This window comes from Prunus avium, chromosome 4 (genome assembly GCF_965620075.1).
Source record: "Prunus avium chromosome 4, drPruAviu1.hap1.1, whole genome shotgun sequence".
NCBI classification, from domain to species: domain Eukaryota; kingdom Viridiplantae; phylum Streptophyta; class Magnoliopsida; order Rosales; family Rosaceae; genus Prunus; species Prunus avium.
In genome coordinates, this window is record NC_142287.1 from 35,499,707 (window position 1) to 35,521,191 (window position 21,485).

At 36.8% G+C, this 21,485-nt stretch overlaps 2 protein-coding genes across 4 annotated transcripts; one reads left to right on the plus strand and one right to left on the minus strand.

Annotated features, from left to right (window-relative positions):
- Positions 1-2,575: 2,575 nt before the first annotated feature.
- LOC110766740 (monothiol glutaredoxin-S17-like) lies at positions 2,576-3,712 on the plus strand. Its single transcript, XM_021970107.2, has 3 exons — positions 2,576-2,793; positions 2,886-2,951; positions 3,108-3,712. The coding sequence occupies exons 1-3, from the start codon at positions 2,665-2,667 to the stop codon at positions 3,576-3,578; spliced, it is 666 nt and encodes a 221-aa protein (XP_021825799.1). The 5' UTR covers positions 2,576-2,664; the 3' UTR covers positions 3,579-3,712.
- A 6,323-nt stretch (positions 3,713-10,035) lies between these two features.
- Positions 10,036-20,840, minus strand: SFR6 (sensitive to freezing 6). 3 transcript variants are annotated; one of them, XM_088251889.1, is made up of 18 exons: positions 20,141-20,840; positions 18,955-19,023; positions 18,434-18,522; positions 17,697-17,809; positions 17,445-17,546; positions 17,142-17,232; positions 16,415-17,011; positions 15,293-15,911; positions 15,057-15,136; positions 14,841-14,923; positions 14,369-14,605; positions 13,835-14,006; positions 12,992-13,512; positions 12,152-12,328; positions 11,533-11,910; positions 11,277-11,439; positions 11,106-11,157; positions 10,036-10,547 (listed from the first exon to the last, which is right to left on the minus strand). In XM_088251889.1, exons 1-16 carry the CDS (start codon positions 20,392-20,394, stop codon positions 11,293-11,295), a joined length of 3,729 nt encoding a protein of 1,242 aa, XP_088108015.1. In that variant the 5' UTR covers positions 20,395-20,840; the 3' UTR covers positions 10,036-10,547; positions 11,106-11,157; positions 11,277-11,292. The 3 variants fall into 3 exon arrangements, with proteins under 3 accessions (XP_088108015.1, XP_088108013.1, XP_088108014.1); XM_088251887.1 differs by having other exon boundaries at positions 10,036-10,595; XM_088251888.1 differs by having other exon boundaries at positions 10,036-10,610.
- Between the last annotated feature and the right edge of the window lie 645 nt (positions 20,841-21,485).

Sequence of the window (21,485 nt, forward strand, 5' to 3'; positions counted from 1 at the left end):
AAAATAAATTAAGAATGGAATCATTGACTGAATTGTATTGCTGCTTATCCAACTCTATCTGTACTAATTTAATCTGCATAATCAATTATTCATTCGTGATGGCTGAAGACTTGCATGATCATTTGGCTTCCTGAGATGCAATGTTGTTTGCATAACTCTGATGTCTTTTCAAACATATTTATATTGTTTTCAATTATCTGTTCCTTAGGAGGGACTGTCTGTACTGGCAAAATACAGAAGGCCTCTTTACCAGTACACGCAGAGAAACAACTAGATCTCGTAAGCGACTTGGGAGTTGAAGGTGGTACGTTCTAATTCGACGTATCTCAAGACCTGGCCACCTTCATGGTAAGACATTATTGACTTTTGAATGCATGTGACTTGCTGAATGCTGAATCCATATTTCAAAAATTTCCCCTAGACTTGCTATAAGGAAATATCCCAGAGTGTATTTTTACATACGAAAACTGTTTTTCCTCTGTTTCCAAACCAGGGAAGTGGCAGCTATAAGGTGGTATGAGAATGTGGTTTATAAATGTTGTAATAGTAACATTATTCATTAAACAAATGGAAAGAAAGAGAGAAGAGGAAATAGAATTTAAAAAGAAAAAAAAGAGGGTGGGATATTAAACAAACGGCAAATAGGGCATATCCAACTATCAAAACACAAATCCGAAATGAATTCGCATATTTCAACTCCATAATGGAGATATATATATATATATATATATATATATAGAGAGAGAGAGAGAGAGAGAGAGAGAGAGAGAGAGAGAGAGAGGGATCCCGTAAATAAGCTTATTTGAGGGACACCCTTGTAGGGTCCACTCCTCATTGTATTTCACCAATCCAAACCATCTAGTGTTTAGATAATCATTCAAAGATAATCTCTACAAAAAATCACATGAATCCGATATCATTTGACCACTCAATTGAGTTATTAAAATTTTAGTACTTTCTTGAAGTACCGTGTTCATTGATTTTGTATGACACAATTGGATGTTGAAATGGAGACTAGTCATATGAAATTGATTTTGATTTTGATTTTGTAGGACATAATATAGTTATTTGTTGAATGCAGGCTAGTCATATGAAATTTTTAAATAAATAAAAAACAGTTTCAAAATCTATATATATAAAGCAAAAGGCAGAGAATGGTAAAACATTCGAAGTACCAGAAAATGCCCTTAGTTAATGCAACCAGTAAGAGTTGAAATTGTTAATTAAATGAGGATAATATGGTAAATTCACACTTTTTCATTTTAAAAATATTAAAAATAAAAGAAAATTCATATAATGGATCCTATTTTTATGGAACACAACTACTATTATCTTTTTTTAATTCTAAAATAAATTTTTAAAAAAAATTTAATTAAATATATATATTTTTAAAAAGCCTATCACCAACGTAGAAGCGCGTGCAGAGAGGCTAGTATATGATAAAGAGAAGCAAACTACTAAAAAAAATAAGAAACAACCCAAAGGTTAAAGACAAATTAGAACACAAAATAATTGTTAAAAACCATGGTCTTGATCCTGAACGAGAGACCAGGAAGGAAGGAGGGACGGTTACTGAGAGAAGGCATGACGGTTAGGTTACTATCCTTTTCCTCTACATGGAAGTGGAATCTCTTTAGGATCTACTCCAGTGTTTAGAAATTGGTTAATTGGTAAAGATACGTGTACTTGATGTCCCGCCCAAGAAAGAGAACCAAGGACTAGTAGCCCTGCTAAATGGTGATTCAACATAGAAACTCACGTAATCATTGACCTCTTGCCAATTGATTATGAGTAGCTTTATCGAGATCAGAAGCGAATTGTGCAAAGGCTTCTAATTCTGCAAATTGTGCCAATTCCAATTTTGATTTGCCAGCTACTTGTTTCATGGCTTTAATTTGAGCTAGGATTCCTACCCTGGAAACAGAAATACCCACATCAATGGCCGGTACTCGAACCCGAAACTAGTCGAATGGAGTAGATAATTTCCTTTATTAGAAATTTTAAAATAGGGAAAAAAAAACCTCCCCAGACCGTGCTTGCAGTTTTCATTGCACACGGCTTTCCCTATGCATACATCTAAAATTCAATCCCTTACCCATACACGACTCTAAGAAAGTTGAATACTCAGTTAATCGACCCTCAATCTTACTGTATGAACATTTCATAATACCACATTAACGTCCTTTATTTGGGACTTAAAATCACCAAAGAAAGAAAAATTGAAACGCTACTTGAGGAAACGAAATTCGAAAATCAAAACTAGAAAGAAATTAATGCCCTGCTTATTAAAGCAACAGCAATCTCACCACCATGGCCAGAATAGACTATCCGAGCAAGTGTTTTAACATCACTTGGCAGCTCAAAGTCTTTTTTGGAAGGGATATATTTTTGAAATATAAAAAATAAGAAGTAATGGAAGTTTTATAAATAAAACAAATACCCACCACGTTATTTTAACCTTTAAAATATTAAATTTACTTTTGTTTTTTATTTTATATCAATTAAGTTATCTTGTTTTAGAAGTCTAATTAATAAAGGATATTTATTTAAAAAGTTTCCCTAAATTCTTTAGGAAAAAGGTTGTTTCCCTAAATTTATTATGCCTCGGTCTTTAAAATTAAATCTGTGTTTTCATTCTTCGTCTTCATCTCTCTGTTTGTTTTTATGCGTTTAGGGTTTAGAATTTGGAAGACTCCGCCATCAATGAGTGGATCATTGAAGGATGTGCAATTTAAGGAGCTTGATAACGCGGTCTGGCCCTCGGGGTGTGAGGCTTCGAAGCACATGGACGAGGTTACTTTTCATCTCTAACTGGGTTTTTTATGGCGTTTTATGTGTGTGTTGGTGTTGTGTTTTTAATCTCTAATTGCTGATAAATATTGTAGGTTGAAGCTGAAGAACAGCCTGAACCTTTTTCAGTTTCTGATGTGCATTACTCTGCCTTTATGAAGGTATGCTTATTGGGTATAAATTAATATATACATGTTTGCTTGAATTTTGCTGTTGATAAACTTTTGTAACTAATTTCGTTGTTGGCTTGGGTTCTACGCTTGTTCTGTATGTTGTTCTTCTCTTGGTCATTTTTTGTTTGTGTTTTCTTTTGTCAGGATGGAAAGGTCCTTGATACATCAGAGGGTGCAGATCCATCTAGTTTGGCCAATAAAGTTGCTAGGTCTGCTCCTGCTCCTGCCAGCCTTGGGATAGTCCAAGAGTTAGCAAAAGAAACTGGATCTTCCCATGAGCAAAATCAAGCGCAAAATGGCCTTGAAGATGCTTTGAAAAGGCGGCTGCAAAAGCTAATTGACTCTAATCGAGTCATGCTTTTCATGAAAGGAACCCCTGAGGAGCCCAAATGTGAATTTAGCAGAATGGCTGTTACTCTTTTGAAGTATTATGAGGTTGAATTTGGAAGTTTTGATCTTCTTACGGACAATGAAGTCATGGAGGGGATACAGAAGTATTCTAACTGGCCGCATTTACCACAGATCTACTTCGAAGGGAGGGCTCGTGGTTTCCGTCACATAGAAACTTTAATGAAAGGTTGCCCAAGTGAATGCAGTAAAGATGCTTTTGAATAGAATACACAATAGAAAAAGTTGAACAAAAAGCACTCAACTTTTGCGAAATGTGATTTTGATTTTGATGAAGGAAAAAAGATATACTAAGGCATTTGGAATGTAATGTTTTGATTCTTAAAGGGTGTTTATTTGCCTGGCTAATTTCTGTTTCTTTGATTCTTAATAAGGCCCTTGCCTCCAGTCAGTCATATTGTTCTATTTGATTTGGAAATACTTTTAGAGAAAAATCATTTACGAGTTCATTGCTCCATTTGGTTAATTGAGTGTATTTCTCCCCAAAAAAAATTGTGTGAGCGTCTCTTTTATTTTATGGGAGGTAATTGAAGTTGTTGGACTGTTGTTTTTATTTTATTTTTGTTGGTGAAATTCGAGGATGTATATTATGCCAAAGTTTTGAATCAGTTTTTGAAAATGATTTCTCCAGCCAAGTTATTTTGGTGTGCACATGATGGATAGCCGATATATAATGATTTGTTGATAATTCCTTCTAACTTCTTTGATATCATCACCACACTTCCTTCTTCTTTTTTTTAATTAATAATGTAATTGCATGCAAACAGATATCATGGTTAAAGAACCAAAGACTACAGAACTAATTGATGAAGATGAAGAAGTAATGGATGAAGATGAAGAACTAATGGATGAAGAACAAAGAAATGAAATTAAGACTTTTCTTATTCTACACCGGGGCCTCCTAGTCCTACTGGTATGCTTTCGATATTTTTTGTGTGTGAATATAAGCGATAGTCAAAACTACAAGTTAGAAGAAGAAAAATAGATAGCCTCCTCTTTCCTAATCCTATTGGTATGCTCTTGATTTTAGAGACAATAAAGGAAAAAAATGCATGCAGCTTCTCTATTTTATGACATAAGATCTTGTATATATGTTAAAAAGATGATTTTTCCAGCCAAGTTGTTTTGGTGTTTGCATGATGTATAACCATTGTTTCCTTCTAAGTTCTTTGACATTACCCTGTTTGTTTTCTTTTTTCTTTTTGTATTTAACAATGTAATTGCATGGAAACAGGGAGAAAGGCTGAAGAATCAAAGGGTGAGGAATCAGAGGGTGAAGAATCAGAGGGCGAAGAATTTGAGGGGGAAGAATTTGAGGGTGAAGCATCAGAGGGTGAAGAACTAACACCTGAAGAAATTGGTATGCTTTTGATTTTGTTTCAATACGAGCAATAGTCTAAACTACAAGTAGAGTTAGGTTTCTCACACACAACACTACCAAGGTGTCATGGGGGTTTGAATAAATGAAATTGAGACTTCTCTTATTCTACACTGGGGCCCTCCTAGTCCTACTGGTATGCTTTTGATATTTTTTTTGTGTGAATATAAGCGATAGTCTAAACTACAAGTTAGAAGAAGAAAAATAGATAGCCTCCTCTTTCCTAATCCTATTGGTATGCTCTTTTTAGAGACAATAAATGAAAAAAATACATGCAGCTTCTCTATTTTATGACATAATATCTTGTATGTTAAAAAGATGTTTTCTCCAACCAAGTTATTTTGGTGTTTGCATGATGTTTAACCACTGTTTAATAATATTGTTATTTGTTGATGGGATCATAGGTGTCATTCCTTCTAAGTTCTTTGACATCACCTCTTTTTTTTTCTTTTTTCTTTTTGTATTTAACAATGTAATATCATGGAAATAGGGAGAAAGGCTGAAGAATCAAAGGCTGAAAAATTTGAGGGGGAAGAATTTGAGAGGGAAGAATCAGAGGGTGAAGAACTAACACCTTAAGAAATTGGTATGCTTTTTATTTTTTTTAATATAAGCGATAGTCTGAACTACAAGCAGAGTTAGGTTTTTCATACACAACACTACCAAGGTGTCATGGAGATTTGAATATGAGACCATAGGTTTGTAAATGAAGGCCCTTGTCCATTAGGCTAAACCACTTTGACTTATTGATCTTAGAGACAAAACAAAGGGAAAAAAAGAATTAGATTGCGTCCTCCCTCCTACTTTTATTGGTAAACTTTTGATTTTATGGACAAAAAAAAAAAGGAAAAAAAAATGCACCCGCATCTAATCTATTTACATATATTCATTGACATAATATCTATGTATTTGTCGTTTTTCTATGTAATGTGCTGACAATACTTATTTCTAGGTTTTATCATCTTGAGTCATTCATTGTCTTTTTAAAATTAATAAAACTTAAATGATTATTTTTAGAGATTTTCTATTTAAACCCCACACTTCTCTTAGTTCACCCCATGTTTTAAGTTCACCTCATCTTTTAATTTAAATTTTCACAATTTCTAAGAAAACCCCACTATCTTCCCAAACTGGAAAAATAAGAAATAAAAGAGATTTTCTATTTAAACCCCACAATTTTCTTTGTTCCCAGCAGAAAAAAAAAAAACACAAACAAATGGAACTCCAAACCCGAAATTTAATACTTTCTAGAGAAAGAGAATAGCTTTATCTCTCTCCAAGAACTGTAATTGGAATTCGAACACTTGGGTATTGTTGAGTTGACAATCAACAAGCCTTTCCATCAACTCCCATGCATATTTAAAGAGGTAGGCTCGTCAATGTTCTACGTCTTTAAAAGAAAAGAGTAATCTGGCAATAGAATGTAGAGGAGTTTGTATTTTTCTAAAACTTTATATGAAGAGTGGTGGGGTGTGTGAGGTGTGTGTATAGATGTACTAGGGTTAATTATTAAGTTGGATGACCTTTTTTGTCTTTTTATACAATAATAAAACTTACAGCTTAATGATTTAAGTATTGAGGTGAACAAAGAGAAGTGCGGGGTTTAAATAGAAAATCTCTATTTTTATTGCTTTTGTTGTATTTAACAATGGATAACAAATTGCACACAGGTGAATGTATGTATTGTTTAAAGGTGGGTGAGCACATTACGCAACTATGCCCTTACAAGCATCATGTCCCAAAGAACGCAACTCTTGGTGAGGGTTGTGAGGTAATTTGCAAGCTTTGCGGATGCTGCTTTATAGGCTCATGTTGTGCTGATTGTGGCCTAAGTGAAGGATGCGCCATTCTCAAGGATTGTTTAATCTGTGGGAACAGTGGCGGAGCCACCTAAGGACCAGGGTGGGCCCAGGCCCTCACTCATATTTTTTATTTTCTCATATTTTTACTTATATGTGTTGCTATATGTTTGCTTCTTGGAGTAAAAACTCTTTTTTTTTTTTTCTCATTCTCTTCCTCTTTTGATTAACTTAAGCTTTATAAATTTCCATTTCTCCTATTTTACATGTCTAAGTAGGGCATCTTAATATTGGGATTTATGAACATTTTTTGTATTTCTTCTCTCTGTTGAAGTATAAATTATTAAATTTTGAGTCTTTAATAGTGTAGATGATGAGATTAATATTCAACCATGTTAAATATGATATTCAAGACAATTATGATTGTAATAAATGGATAAATTATTAATCAATATGAAATGATATTATATTATTAACTTATTAACCCAGTTAGCGCTTGAGGGCTCCTATTCGAATTATTTTTAAAATTTTTGTGAATGGCCCCCTTTAATGTGAAATCCTAGCTCCGCCACTGTGTGGGAAGCTAGGTGACCACTAGCCTTCTAAGTGCCCGAAATGCAAGGGGAAACATATTCCTTCTGCTTTTACTTGCAACGATTATACTAGTTGTTTTACTTTCAACACTCGTCCTTTGAAATAGTAGAGAATGGAGAGTTAATGGTACTTTGGTTGTTTTACTTTCAACACTTGTCCCTTGAAATAGTAAAGAATGGAGAGTTAATGGTACTCTAGAGTTAAAGCAAAAGGTTGATGAAGATTAAATGTCAATGACAATTTAACAAATAATGAGACATTTTTATTTTTATTTTAAATGTTTTAAAGTAATTGTAGACTTGTAGTCTTCAATATGGGCGGAACTAGCAACAAGGCTACCATGGGCTCTAGCCCAGGTAGCCTTTAAAAAATATTTAAAAATATTATATGTATTTTTATGTGATTTCACTCTATAAAAGATTAGTAGTCCACCCAAATATAGCCTAATAACCCCTTGTCCACTCAACCTATGGGCCTACAATCATCTTATATTTAATTTGTTTGCTCAGTTAAGGGCACCTCCAATGGAGATGTCAAATAATATGTATAAAAATTGGATTTGATGGCTAATAACTTTAGTCAAAGGAGTTATGAACTAGCAAATTGAACCCGAGTGCACTTGGGGGAGAGAGGGAGAGTTTGATCCACTTTTCTATTGTGGTGTCACCCTATGTGCGTGGTTTATATGATTTAATGTATACTTTTATTTCTAGAAAAATATAGAAATTGTAAGTATAAAAATAAAATAGAAAGAGCATTAGATTTTAAGCTAATAACTTTAGCTAGCCCATCCGTTAAAAAATTCCTGGTTCCGCCCTTGATCTTCATAGACATCAGAGTAACTCACTTCAGGAAAGAAAATGTCCTGACATATCTAATTCAACTCCTACATATGGCCCCGTATCTCTATGGTTGGTGATGGGACTGCATACAATAAAAGAAAAAGAAAAAAGAGTACTCTTTTATGTCGTTTGTCATAAATGTCATGGTTTTGTTTAGCCATGCATTACTTCCTATCATATTGATGTCTACATGGTGTATTATTTTTATTGCAAATGATTGCAACTTGCAGTACATGGTCTATTATGCTTGAAGATGTGAGAATCCATCTATTTAGAAAATGTCTGAAGTAAAAGGTGGTTTTTATCCCAATATTTTGTTCTTCTCTTATAGGGTTAGTATACTATATTTTAATGGAAAAACTTGCTAAACAACTAGGCATGAATGACCATTGTTATGTTCACCATCATATGGTTTGAATTTAAATAACAAAAGTAAAATGCAAAAGTTTAAGAAAAGTTTTAATAATGAGAATGAGTTAAGGGTCTATTCAATTTAGATTTTAAATGATTATAAGAGAGTTATAAAGTTGATGGAGTTTAATTGAATTCTACAAACTCCACATAGATTTTGACTGAAATCGTGTATAGATTTTAACTGAGTTTGTTAGAAATTTATTATTGATTTTAATGGAGTTTATAGCGATGGCGGTGGTGGTGATGGTAATGGCGGCGGTGATGGTGATTTGTGGGGGAGGTAGTAGGGGTGGCGGTGGGAGTGAGGTAGTGGAGGAGGTTGGGGTGATAGTGATGGTGGTGGTGGGAGTGACGTGGTGGAGGTGGCAGTGGCAACGATAGTGATGATGCTGGCAGTGGTTGTGGTGGTGGTGATGGTGGGGCTGATAATGGGAGTGGTAGTGGTGGTGGAGGTGGGGGTAAGGGTGGTGGTGACCATGGGGGTGATGGTGGGGCTAGTGGTGGGGGCGATGGTGGGTGGTGGTGGTGCTAGGGGTGGCAAAGATGGCGGTGGTGGTGGCGACAACGACGGCGATGACTTTGGTGGTGGTGGGGGCGGCGGCAACAACTATGGTGATAGTCATGATAAGTTGGTGGTAGTAGAAGAAGTGGTGAAAAATCATATTTTGAGAATAAAAATAATATATCTATCAAAATCTCTAGGGAGAAGCAAAGATTTGTCATAGCCTAAAATTAGTCTATTATCAAACGAAATCCACCACTTTTTGTATTTCCTTTAAAATCAATGAGCTTTTGAATATACCCAAACTTTTATGAATTCTTTTAAAGTGGTGATTGAATACATCCAAATTTGAATGGAATTTAAAAAGTCTGAATTGAATACACCCATAATTGAATAGACTTCTATAAAATCGTGATTGAATACACTTAAACTTTTAAACTTCTTTAAAATCTTTTAAAATCTAAATTGAATACACCCCAATGTTGAAGAGGCTGGGCACCCATATCATATGAAGAACAAGGAGTTAAAATAACACACATTCAAAGATATTAATAATTGTATTGGACAAGTAAAATAAAATCGTACACATAGAAAAGGGAAGATTTGCCTTAAAACCTAAACCATAACTTTCTTTTTTGGAAATAGATATTGACCCCAAATCCTTCTTTTTTTCTTTTTTAGGAAATGCAACGATTTGGGGAGGGGGCACTTTTCCTGGAATTCGAAGTGGTGACCAAGGTGGGTAGGGGGAGGGACCTCACCACTGAGGTAAACCCCTCGGTCACCCAAAATCCTTTTAGGATCCTCCTTTTTAAGAAAATTAGGAAGGTAACCCTATTTAAGGAGGAGATCATTAACTTTGGCACTCGATCAGTCTGACAGTGCTATGAACCGCATTTTCCTTCATTGACATCAGTAATTGTGGAAAATTCTTTGCAGCCGAGATCAATATTTTTTTTCCATACCCAAAACAAAACATGTTTTTCCTTTATTTTCAACCAAAAAACAGGTCGTGCATTATGATGGAATGCTCAAAATATGATGTTTACCAATCAAGATATCTTGCGTTGTTAGACAGTTAATCTTGGTGGCATGCAACATTAGACATCATATTTATACACAATGAAAAAGAAAATCGACCAGAAAAAGAAGAAAAAGAATAAATTAACACGAAGTCACAAATGGGGGAGAAAATTTATATGGCATGTAACATCAGACGTATACAGGTCCATTTGACTAGTCATTCGCTGAACAAGCAGAATCCCAAAAAAAAACAAAAACAAAAACCACCATAATCCCATCATCTATCAGATGGCCTCCTCTCATCTGGAACCCCTTGAGTTTCCCCATATGTCCAAAAGGGCTATAATATAATATATTGATTTGCTGCTTACATTATAATTAACAGGAACCTACCTACCAAGCACCCTCCTGCCTTCTTCACACCCTTCTCCCAAATAATGTTCAAGCCCGTTATTACTGTTTACAAAACTGGCCAACCTAATAAATCAATAGAGCAAGTCCATCAAGAACTAAACTCACGAGAGAAATGTTTCCCGAGGCTACGATGATCACGACTGTGTTCCCCACTGGCAGCTATTACGCTTTACATACGTGTGTACTAATAAATCAAATGTGATGTTCTCACTACAAGTGAAATGGATAAATCAAGGTCAGGGCTAGAGGATTTACAACCTGCAAAACGAAAACCTGAAAATAATCAAGAAAACTCAATCTAATGCGTCACAAAATAGTTGAGTTTTATTTAATGGTCACCTATTGATTTGTATTACAATGTTCCTAATTTGTTAACAGAATGGGGAAGGTGAAATCATGATCATTAACTAGAAGAAGACCAATTGCGCAACATAACTCATTGAACTTTCTAGTCATCTTAATGTTATTAATGCGTCCATGTCAAAAGGCTAGTTTGTTATGGGTAACAAGTTTGATGTGGAGCCACAGAATACCCTATACCCTGGGTCAACTGCTCAAGCCAACATGAATTCTCAACAAAATAGTCTTATTCTATACTGAAAGTAACCTAATCGGTCCGCCTTTAAATCCTCCCCCCATCCCCAAAAGAAAAGGAAAAAATAAACCCTAAGGAGATGCAGATACGGAGAGTTCTATACCATACTTGTAAATAAGCAAGACTAAAAACATAGCTGGTATTATCTGATCATGATGAGTTTGATTACTGACCAGGATCATCTTCTAAAATGATCGCCTTCACGAATGATTCTGTATGTCCAATCTGCATCATATGACTCAGTTATCAACAATCAGCAGTGGCGCATCATTCAGTTGTCAATGATCAGCAATGGTCTGTCCACCTTGGAGCTCGTTCCATGTAAAAAACGAAAAGGAACACACCTATAAGTTTAGTCATCTATACAACTCGAACCCATGTTCCACCACACATAGGACAGCAGTAAGCCCAACGGCTGATCCACCAAGTCTCCCGCCCAGTTTGATTAGGTCGACTAGTAGCACCAGGAGAAGCAAAGGCTGAAGTCTGCCGCAAACATCTTATGCACTGCATGCAAATAAGAGTAGAAAATAAGATCCAAAGGGCCAAAAACTATAAGATGGGGAGACAAAAAACCATGGAGGACTTTTGATATCAAACCTTGTACCAAACCCCTTCAAGACCAGTCTTCCATACGGCAGTAACAACATCTCTCCGTGATCCCATTATACCAAGATATGCCCCCAGACCCACAGAAGTGTTTAAGCCAAAGGCTGCATCTCTTTCAGACATCCTGCGCTTCCTAGGCCACAGACCATGGGCTCCATAATAAACCTCACAACTTTCCAATGAGTTGGAACCAAGTGGGTCAGCAGAATTACAAAGCTTGGGAGTATCATCTTGAGGACCCATATCATCTGGATCCGACCAAGGCCCACCATACATATTCCGCCTGTGCCACTCTTCAGCTGGAGGGTGAAGTTCTAACTCTCTGAGTAATAGACCAGCAGCATCTGCACCTCTAGGCCGGGGCATATTCTGTTTTACCATCAGAAAGAGAGAAGAAGATTGTGATTGACACTTAAAAAAAATAAAAATAAAAACTATACATTACTGTATGAACGTCAGGGAATTTTAAGCAACCAGTTAGCAAGAAAGTTGATCCTCATTTATTTTACTCCCAGGTCATTGTAATATCACAGGCCTACATTATCGATGACAAGTGAAAGCAGAACCCATGCAACTCCACCATAATCAGTGGTGTTTTAGGAAACCATACCTGCATATGAGGGCCAAGTGATGCTTCGACAACCTCTGGAAGTACAGTATAATTGCCATCAATGTAATGCAGCCGCACCTGAATGTTGCTGCTTCCCACCTGAGAAACTGGCAATGGATGTGCCAGGGTTGCTGTTCGCCGGCAAAGATCCATAAGGATGAGGAAAAGGACTTTAACCTACGGGACAGCAACAGGGTGCATTATGTCATTCTAGGATCTGTTTACTGATTTTCTTTTATGGACAGAATTATCCAATCAATTGAAAATGCCCTTACACTTAAATTTCAGAATATGAGACACGAAGCTTGAAAAACCCATTTGCAGTTCACAAATCAAATAATAGATATAAGCCAGATATAAACAATTAAAGCCATACATCATATTCAGGGCAGAGATCAGTTAATATGATGCGGACATCATTTGTTAGTTTCCTGATTTATTAGTTTCCTAGATTCTCAAGTTTTCCAGATTTCACTAGGATTTTAGTTTCCAGATTTTTAGTTGGATTTGATTTAAGTTTCCTAGTTTATTTTTACTTAGTTCCTTGGTGGATTAGGATTTCTATTTTAGTAAGGGATTTTTATCCTATTGTCTCTAGGTTTTAGTTTGCTATAAATACCCCCCATGTAGTTCTTTAAAATTCAGTTGTTGAGATATAAAGAAAAGCTTATGTTCCAGAGATTGGAGACTACTTGGTGTGAAGCCAAACCCCTGGTGTGAAGCCAAACCCCTGGAGTGATTCCAGACCTATCCCTTTTGTTCTATTTTCTGTTTTCTATTGTTTTCGCTTCCGCTAAACTATCTAAATACTCAATTCACCCATATCCTACATCATAATACCTCCTCAAAAGTGTATCCCTGACCAGCATTTCCAGCACCCAATCTCGACCTTCCAGCAGGTCCTTCTTCAGCTCCTTTTGCGCCAGGTATGATCTGACCAGCCCGAGCTACCTGACCCTCATCCTGTCTAACCATGGTTGACGATGGCTTTACAGTAACAGAGCTGACCTCCTCCACCTTCCCAGGAGCACCAGGCTGTGGCTTTTGCATATTTGCATCAGTATTTCTCTGTGCACCCCCAACAAAACGAGGTAGCTGGGTTCGACGAAAGAAAAAACAGAAAAGCAAAAGCTGGCATAACCTATGAAGAAAGTGGCAATCCCCAATGAGCCTAACAGCAGGTGTTCCAGGAAATGTTCCTGTGTTGATACTTATTGGCATGAAGGAAGATGGTCCACTGATGGGGTTTGGAGTTGAATTGGGCACTCCATCAGAGGTACTACTAATCTTTGCAATAGCACCTTGTACCCAAGCTTGCATCTGGGTGTTTCCTGTGGCAGTTGTAGTTCCACTTTGGCCTCCTGAAAAAATATAGCATTACATTATCAAAGAAATGCTGCACTGCAAGCAATGCGAAATACGGATACAAAATAAGAGAAGAAAACAATCAGCAACCGTCTCATGACATGAGTATGAAAAATCATGCCACACAAACCCTCAGATGCATCAGAAGATATTCTAACATCTAAATGGTTTGGGATTTAGGACCAACCCCATCTGGTCAATCCTGATGTAGGGCATAATAACTTGATTTTTATTCTTTTTAACCTTTTTTCATGTGAACCCAACAATAGAAATAATCAATTACACTTTTTCATAATGAGAAGACTAAGAGATACTGACCCTGACTTGTTGCTGGAGAAGCAGAACTTTGGGTAGGACTAGCCACCATATTGCGATTGCTGCCAGTTCCTGCAGAACCAGCATGGCTCGCCAATGTGCGACAAAAGCTTGCATAGCGCCGCAAGCGAGTAATGAAATGAGAAGCTAAATCAAGAACTGCATCAACGTAAGCCTGTATTACAGTGCAAAAATTAGGAAATAACAAAGGTGCAAATTTGAAGAAAAACCCCATTTCCATATCAGTACTGGGGCTATACACGCCCAACACGCTCAGCTTGGGCAGTTCTACTATTCATTTCATGGAAATGAGGGCCAAAAAATTAATTCACAACTATGCACCTATATGACTGGATTCCACACTACACTATGACAACACATTTAGCAATTAAAAAAAACAATGAAAGAAAAATACCATGTAACACAACCACCGATTAGTTATCAAAATTTAGACAGTAATGCATGCATTCAGTGTATAACCTTTAACAGGAGAAAATGAAAGTACAAAATTAAAAAGTTCAACAATCAACAGCAAACCTGAATATTTGGAACTAGTGCTGGTTCAACAGCCATTGCTTCAGGATCTATGCCCGATAACGTTTCACCAGATGCCTGCCATGGCTCTGCTACCAAAGCAGATGGATTAATCAATGCTGACTCTATTCCTTTCCCCAGCATGTCAAGCAACAGCCTGGCTTGCATGTCCAGAACCATTGCCCTAACTTCTTGTGCATTTGTACCTTCCAGTAGCCTGCATTTTATCCTGTCTAGGCTCTGCATCATTATAGAGAGAATTTTGTTAGTCAAAACAACAAAAGAAATGAACAAAGATATGAAACTGAAACTGGCATGGTAATGGTGAATGACATACCAATCCCAGTCCCGAACCCAAAAAAGTGGATAAAAAAAGATAACACACATTCACTTATTGTCATGAGCAGATAAGCATGTGAAAAAGTAATATCCATAAGAATTTTGAATAACCCATGTTACGGCCAGAAAAACTTACAGGACCATACTGTTGCCTGTGCTGAGTAGAAGGAAGAGAATGAAAATCTGCATCAAGTACTGCAATGACACTATTCAGATAAACTGCAACAGAAACAAATACCAAGGTCAGAAACGCAGATGCACATCACTTAAGAAATTTTTTGCATGAAAATGCATATATAAAGGAGACATTTATTTTTCTTCCTAAGTTTCATGTATTACATGCCACCATTACCAATGCCATCCTCGGCAGCACTCTGTGTGCATCCAACAGCATCCCACCAATCAACCCCAACCAAAAGACTCCACCAAAACCTGCAATGAAAATCATCAGTCTTATTGAAAGAAAGAGGGAAAAAAAAAATTGATCCCTCTATCTGATGTAACTTAAACATCCATTAAGATCTAATTTTGGGGCCTCAAGGTTCGTCTGGGTGGAATATACAAATGTTAACCGCTTTTAAGAAGTACCTTTCCGCAATTGCACGTTCCCAGGTTGATGAGTTTGTCTTCACTTGACTGCTAGAAACAGCAGGAGGAAGGACACGTATTATTTTTAAAACGGTACGGTCCTTACCACTATCATGCCAAACAGAAGCTGAGCAGCAGCTTGTTGATGAGAAGGCAGGAGTAGCTATTGCAGATCCAACGTTAATCTGGTAGTTATCAACAGGCGCAAAGCTCGGACCAGAAAAGATGTGAACCCCACCCCGGAGAAAAGCAACAGCAATCTCACCACCATGAGCAGAATAGACTATTCGAGCAAGTGTTCTAACATCACTTGGCAGGTCAAAAGGATCAAAACTAACTCGTTTTGACTTCTCAAGGCTAGAATCAGTTGTCTTCCTTGCATCGGAGGTTGCTCCTGATGCAGCTGCTTGGTGACTTTTAAAATCATTAGTTGGTTGTATGCTTGTGTCCACTTTGGACAGCCAAACTGTTTGCATGGGTGCCTGCCCACCAAAACTGGAAGTAGGATTTCCAAATATTTGATGAAGAACAACAGTCTGAAGGGATGATTCCCATCGTTGCACTCTCCATCCTGTAATTGAAGGACCCTCATCTGGATCATAAGGAGACATGTATTGTCCTGCAAAGGTGAAAATCATATGATGAATTTTATGCTTCTAATATAGTTCCTGTGTATTTATAAGAAAAAATTATTCCCTATGCAAAAAAATTAAATTAAATTAAAATAACTAACAAACAAACGTTATTGATCATCATCACTTAATTTCCTAAACCCCATTATCTGTAGATCAGAAAAGGTCATTTTCAAGTTCAATGATAGACAATTAACACTTAACGAAGATAAAAGACCAAGAAAACTAGTGTTGGGCTGTTGTTACCTGAGGTGTCACATTGAATAAAATTTAAAATCTCACGTAAGAATCAAAGGTAAGGTAAAGAATAAGGAAAGAAATAATAAACATAAGGCTGCAAAGATGTCTAACAAATAACTTAAGGACAAAAAATTTGGGAAGAATGTACCACTGGATTAGGAAAAACTGAGAAAGGTGAACAAACAAATGCAACTGACAGCTTGCAATTGAATTTAGTAAAAAGGTTTTCCAGAAAAAACAAAATTATTACCCTCAACAATGACAACAGCAATGACAGAACCACCACGAGTTGGATCAAAGGCAACAGCAGTAACTCCAGATCCCCACGTAGTGGTCGTTGCAGATTGAGCTGCAGCCTCAGGACTCACATATGCTGAAAAATTTGAAACCGGAGAGCAATGAAGTGGTACAGTATCACTGAAATCTGGATCTGTCTGCTTTCGCCCTTGTTTTGCTTCTGATATTAAATAATCTTGCCAGCTAAATAAATATGCAGCCAAAGGGGAAAAACCTGCCCAATTGGGTGGATTTAGTGAAGGTGGGACCCCATTGCTCGTGCTAATCTTCGGAGTTACCTGAAATCCATTTCCAAGTCCAGGAGTGACCTCCCAAACAACAACAGTAGATGGGTTTACAATTGGAACACCTGCCACATGCATGGCACCGCTGTCTGTTATGATAGCATCAGCAGCCATGATCCCACTAGGCCCAGCACCCAAGAGTCCCTTGCTCGTTTGAAACCACTTTGGTGCAGCACTATTCTGATTAGGAGGCCACTGGGACCAGTGAAGCTGAACAGAGCCTGAAGAGAAAACAGAACAAACGCAAAGAAAATTGGGCCACCTAGCTGAAACAAAAAAACAAAATATTGCATCAGATACCACCCAAACTTACACTGTACAATGAAAATTTTAAATTTCATGTTTTTACAAACATGGAATTAAGAGAGGTTGCGATGGAAGAAGAAGAAAAAAAACCTGAATTTTGAGACTGCTGTGAAAGAAATTTTTCTTCAAAAGTTGACTTTGCATTTGAGGCAGCACTTGATTTTGAGGAAAGCCACCTATACTGGTTCATCAGAATCAGGGGAAAAAACAACATTAGAACATCGACATCATCTGAGAGGATGACACCAGTAGACATGAAATGGGAAGTTGATATAATCATTAAGAACACCAAAATATTGCATTTAAATCCAGATGAGTTGACAAAATACACTCAGATAAACAGAATGAGATGCATTTAAATCCAGATGAGTAGAAGCCAACAAAATTGCTTACTGGAGACACCCCTGACAACCACTTTGTGACAACTGCAATATCCTGTTGCCATTCATGCTCTCGTTGCCACCGGCTAGCATCACGTACTAGATTAGCTGGCCCCTATACAGACAGACCAAGATAAACATTTCAATAATAGCTAATCAAAAAGAAACGTTGAGGGAAAAGGCAAAAGCCACATCAAAAAGTTTTAAGGGGAAAAATTCATCTATCCAAGATTTTGGAGAAATCAGTGCGGCAAGTCTAGCTTACTTGAGAAGGCTGAGTCCAGATTGTTATTCTCCCATGGAAATTAGCAATTAGTAAGGCACGAGGGCAAGAGGTAGGCGACCACTCAATAAACTGAACAGAATCACGAGGAGAATCTGCAAAATATATTCAATGTAACAATAACAATTCATAAAGTTAGAACCAATGTTTTTTTTGGGGGGGGAAAGAAAAAAATGGCATCACCAAAAACTAGTGAATTACTCTAACTATATATATATATATATATATATATATATATATATAACTTCTTGAACTAACCTATTGAATAAAAAAACACATGCTAATCATCATATGCCAAATGTCTATTGACGAAGCTTCTCCCAAATTAGGGCATGACCCTAGCTTTAATTCCTTTACAGAACAGCCATAAGAAATGGGAAAGGGTTGAACACTTAAAGCTGGTGAACTATGGGATGCTCATAAAATCAGTAATTAATAACCCTAAAAGCATCAAATAATTTTTCTTGCATAGCTATCTCTGCATTACGGAAACCGTATAATGACCATTGACACTCAATCATGTTCAACCATGCAACTTCACTCTAGCTTCAAAAGCATCTATCTATAAAATCATATGAGAGCTTTGCCTCCCAAAGTACTTAAAAGAGGATTATTAAACCTCCATAGTTATCAAGCAATTCAGTGAACGAGTTGCAGTGCAGCAAAGTTAAGCAAAGAACCTAAAGTCTCTTATAAAGCAGAGTAAATCAGTAAAATACCTGCATTGACATTAAACACTGCACACTCAGTTGGTCGCTCTGGGATCACAATATGTATGGGAATCCAAAAAGGTGTATTTGCATTAGAACTACAGCAAAACCAATAAAAAGAAGAAAAGTCATAACCATACATGAATACAATATAAATACTAAGAAAGATTTTTTTTTTTTTTTTTAACTTAGGCCAAAACTTAACCAAGCTTTAATGCCCATCAACCAGGCTGGCTAGATTTTACACTCTAGTGATTCCTTAATGCTCCATTTGGATCTCAGAATAAGGAAAGTAAGATGCTCTGGTATTCTTAAAAGTAGCTCCAATTCTTAAACATTCTAGGGAGAACCATTCTTAACTTTTCGTAGTGCTTTCTGAATCCAACTAGAACCCCAAAACAAAACTAAATTGTAGGTTCCAGCAATCACAGAGATTATCACAACAAAATAAATCCCACATTTCATGATACAATTAGTGAGACAATCTCTCATGGTCTAAGAAATTGAGCCAATAAACAAACAATGATAACCTTGGAATTCTAGCACATGTTTCTGATGCACAAGCTATAGCATTCAGCTTCCCACACCAAGCAACAGCACTGCGAAACAAATAAAAAGAGTACCCATTATGCCAAATCCTGTGTATGCAACTGAAAACATATAATTTAAACAAAAATATGTATATTTATTATACAACCCCCAAATATCAGTCACCTCAAGAGAAGCATACCAGATGGTAAAGAACTATTTCTTAAAATTTGCACCAAGAAAATCTAGTGTTGTTAATACAATTGTTTATATGTAATTTTTTCATCAAATCAATATTGAGCACAGATACTAATACTGACCATTATAACGAGAAAATCTCCATGAATATCTATGCATGTAAGGTGAACAGGGTTATTTGCCGTATCATGATGTTTGGGATTCAGGAAGTCAATCAATTCAAGTTAGCTTTGCACTTATGCTTCTTCTTATTTCCGAGATTTCTGGTTATCTTTACCAAAAGGCAGATGATAACCTGTAACATCTTTGATACTAAGGCAAGTTATTATTACTAAAACCAAACACGGAATGAAGAAGTGAAAAAAAAAAAAAAATTTGATCCATTGTTGTCGAAGTGGCTGATATCCTTGCTAAATTTACTGAATCAAACAAAATTTGCTGTGATACGGTGTCTGGTAAGGTGGGAAGCAAAGAAAAAGGGTTGAACTTGAAATGTTGTGAGAGATTTTGGGTTTTTATTAATCTAGTTATAGGTATTTCCATATGAACCTTCGCCCATTAATTACTTTCCATGATGTTGAAAACCAGTTATTGCCTTCTTTATTAACTGAAAAGCTCAAGAAGTATTTTCTAAATGTGAATAAAGGGGGAATATGAAAGTTTGAATTTTTCAGTAAATTTAGAATTGTTCTCCATGAACAAACAACTAGCGAGCTCAAACCGATACAAGTGAACTTCCCACCTTACTATACACTGTATAACCAAAAAAAATGTTTCATTTCAGTAAATTTAGAATTTTTCTCCATGCATAAACAACTAGCGAGCTCAAACCAATACGAGTCTTTTCATTTCATTCATGAATCATCATAATAACGCTTGAAACCCAATATCAAATACAATTCAATCAAATGTCCCAAAAGAGAACAACACAATTCAACGAAGAAAACTCAAAATTCAACAGATTGGAGCTCGAATTCCGTTCAACATTACCTAAAATTGCGACAAAGCTCGGGGACGCTCATCTTGTGCTGCAAATTGGACCTGGGCTGCTTGAGCCGAATACAGAAGACGGCGGCGGGACTGACGGAGTCTTCCTCCATGGGATCGCCGGGCTTGTCCACAGGCTCTTCTTCTTCTTCTTCTTCTTCGTCTTCTTCAATACTCTCAATACTCCCAATTTCGGGCTTATCGCTTTCAAGAGACTGAGCCACAGGCTCGTCGTCTGATTCCTTAACTTGACTCATTAGCCCAAAACCCTAAAAAAATTATATATACAAATCACAAAGCAGACAGAGAGAGAGAAGAATGTGAGTGGTGGAAAGTCGCAATTGAAGGCGACATATATCACTGTGTAAAGAGAGAGAAAGAAGAGAGAGAGAGAGAGAGGGTAGTGGGGTTAGTGTGCGTATATGTTTGAATATGTTGAGTGAGAGAGTGACTGGATTTGCGTTTGGCTTTTGTTTCCTTTTTTTTTTCTTTTCGGCTTTTGAAAGGCAGGTTGAGGCAGTTTGAGCTCAATGTTAGGGTTTTGGGTGGTAGACAAGACATGTGATTCCAAAACCCAATTTGCAGGTGTTGCTGTTGGGTTTGGATTTCTGGTGTTTTTGTGTTGGCTGGGCCCCAGCAAGGTTGGAATTTGGCCTAGAGGTCTGGAATTCTTTTGGCACTGGGTTTTTGGTGATTGGCCAAACCAAATCTATTGGCAAACTTGTAAGAAATTGAATGCCAGAAAAACTGTATAAAAGCGAATGGTTTACTTTTCTTTTCCCTTGCCTTTGAATATAATATATATAATTTGGCTTCAGGCATACCTAAGTAACAGTGATTAGAGAGTAAGTAAAACAGGGTTACTTTTAATAAATAAGTTCCCTTCTTGTGATTTAGGAAGCTGTACTTTTAATGCAGACATGGTCACATGAACAAATTGGTTTCATTTAAATGGTGCAAATCATTGGCCAGAATTGAAACCATTAAGACTTTTAGCATGTGTTGGCCAATTATAAGACGATGGACTTTACCAAATCAAAAGCAACTTTTGAAAACAATGCAGACACAGGTAATGGGAAGCATGATATTCCCAGCTTTGATATCCATAAAATCCGTGATTGGAGATGCAATGTCTCTCATATCTACAGGGAGCAAAACAAAGCGACTGGCCACCTCACTAACTCGGGGTATGAGTTACCCCTTAGGGCTTCATCACTATGTCTCTCTCTCTCAAGCTTGTTGCTGGATAATGATCTAGGAAGAGCCCATAGTAGGGCTGTGCCTTGTTAGGTTTCTTTTTTGGGGCTTCGGCCTGCCTTGTAACAAAAAATTAAAAAACCATAAAATC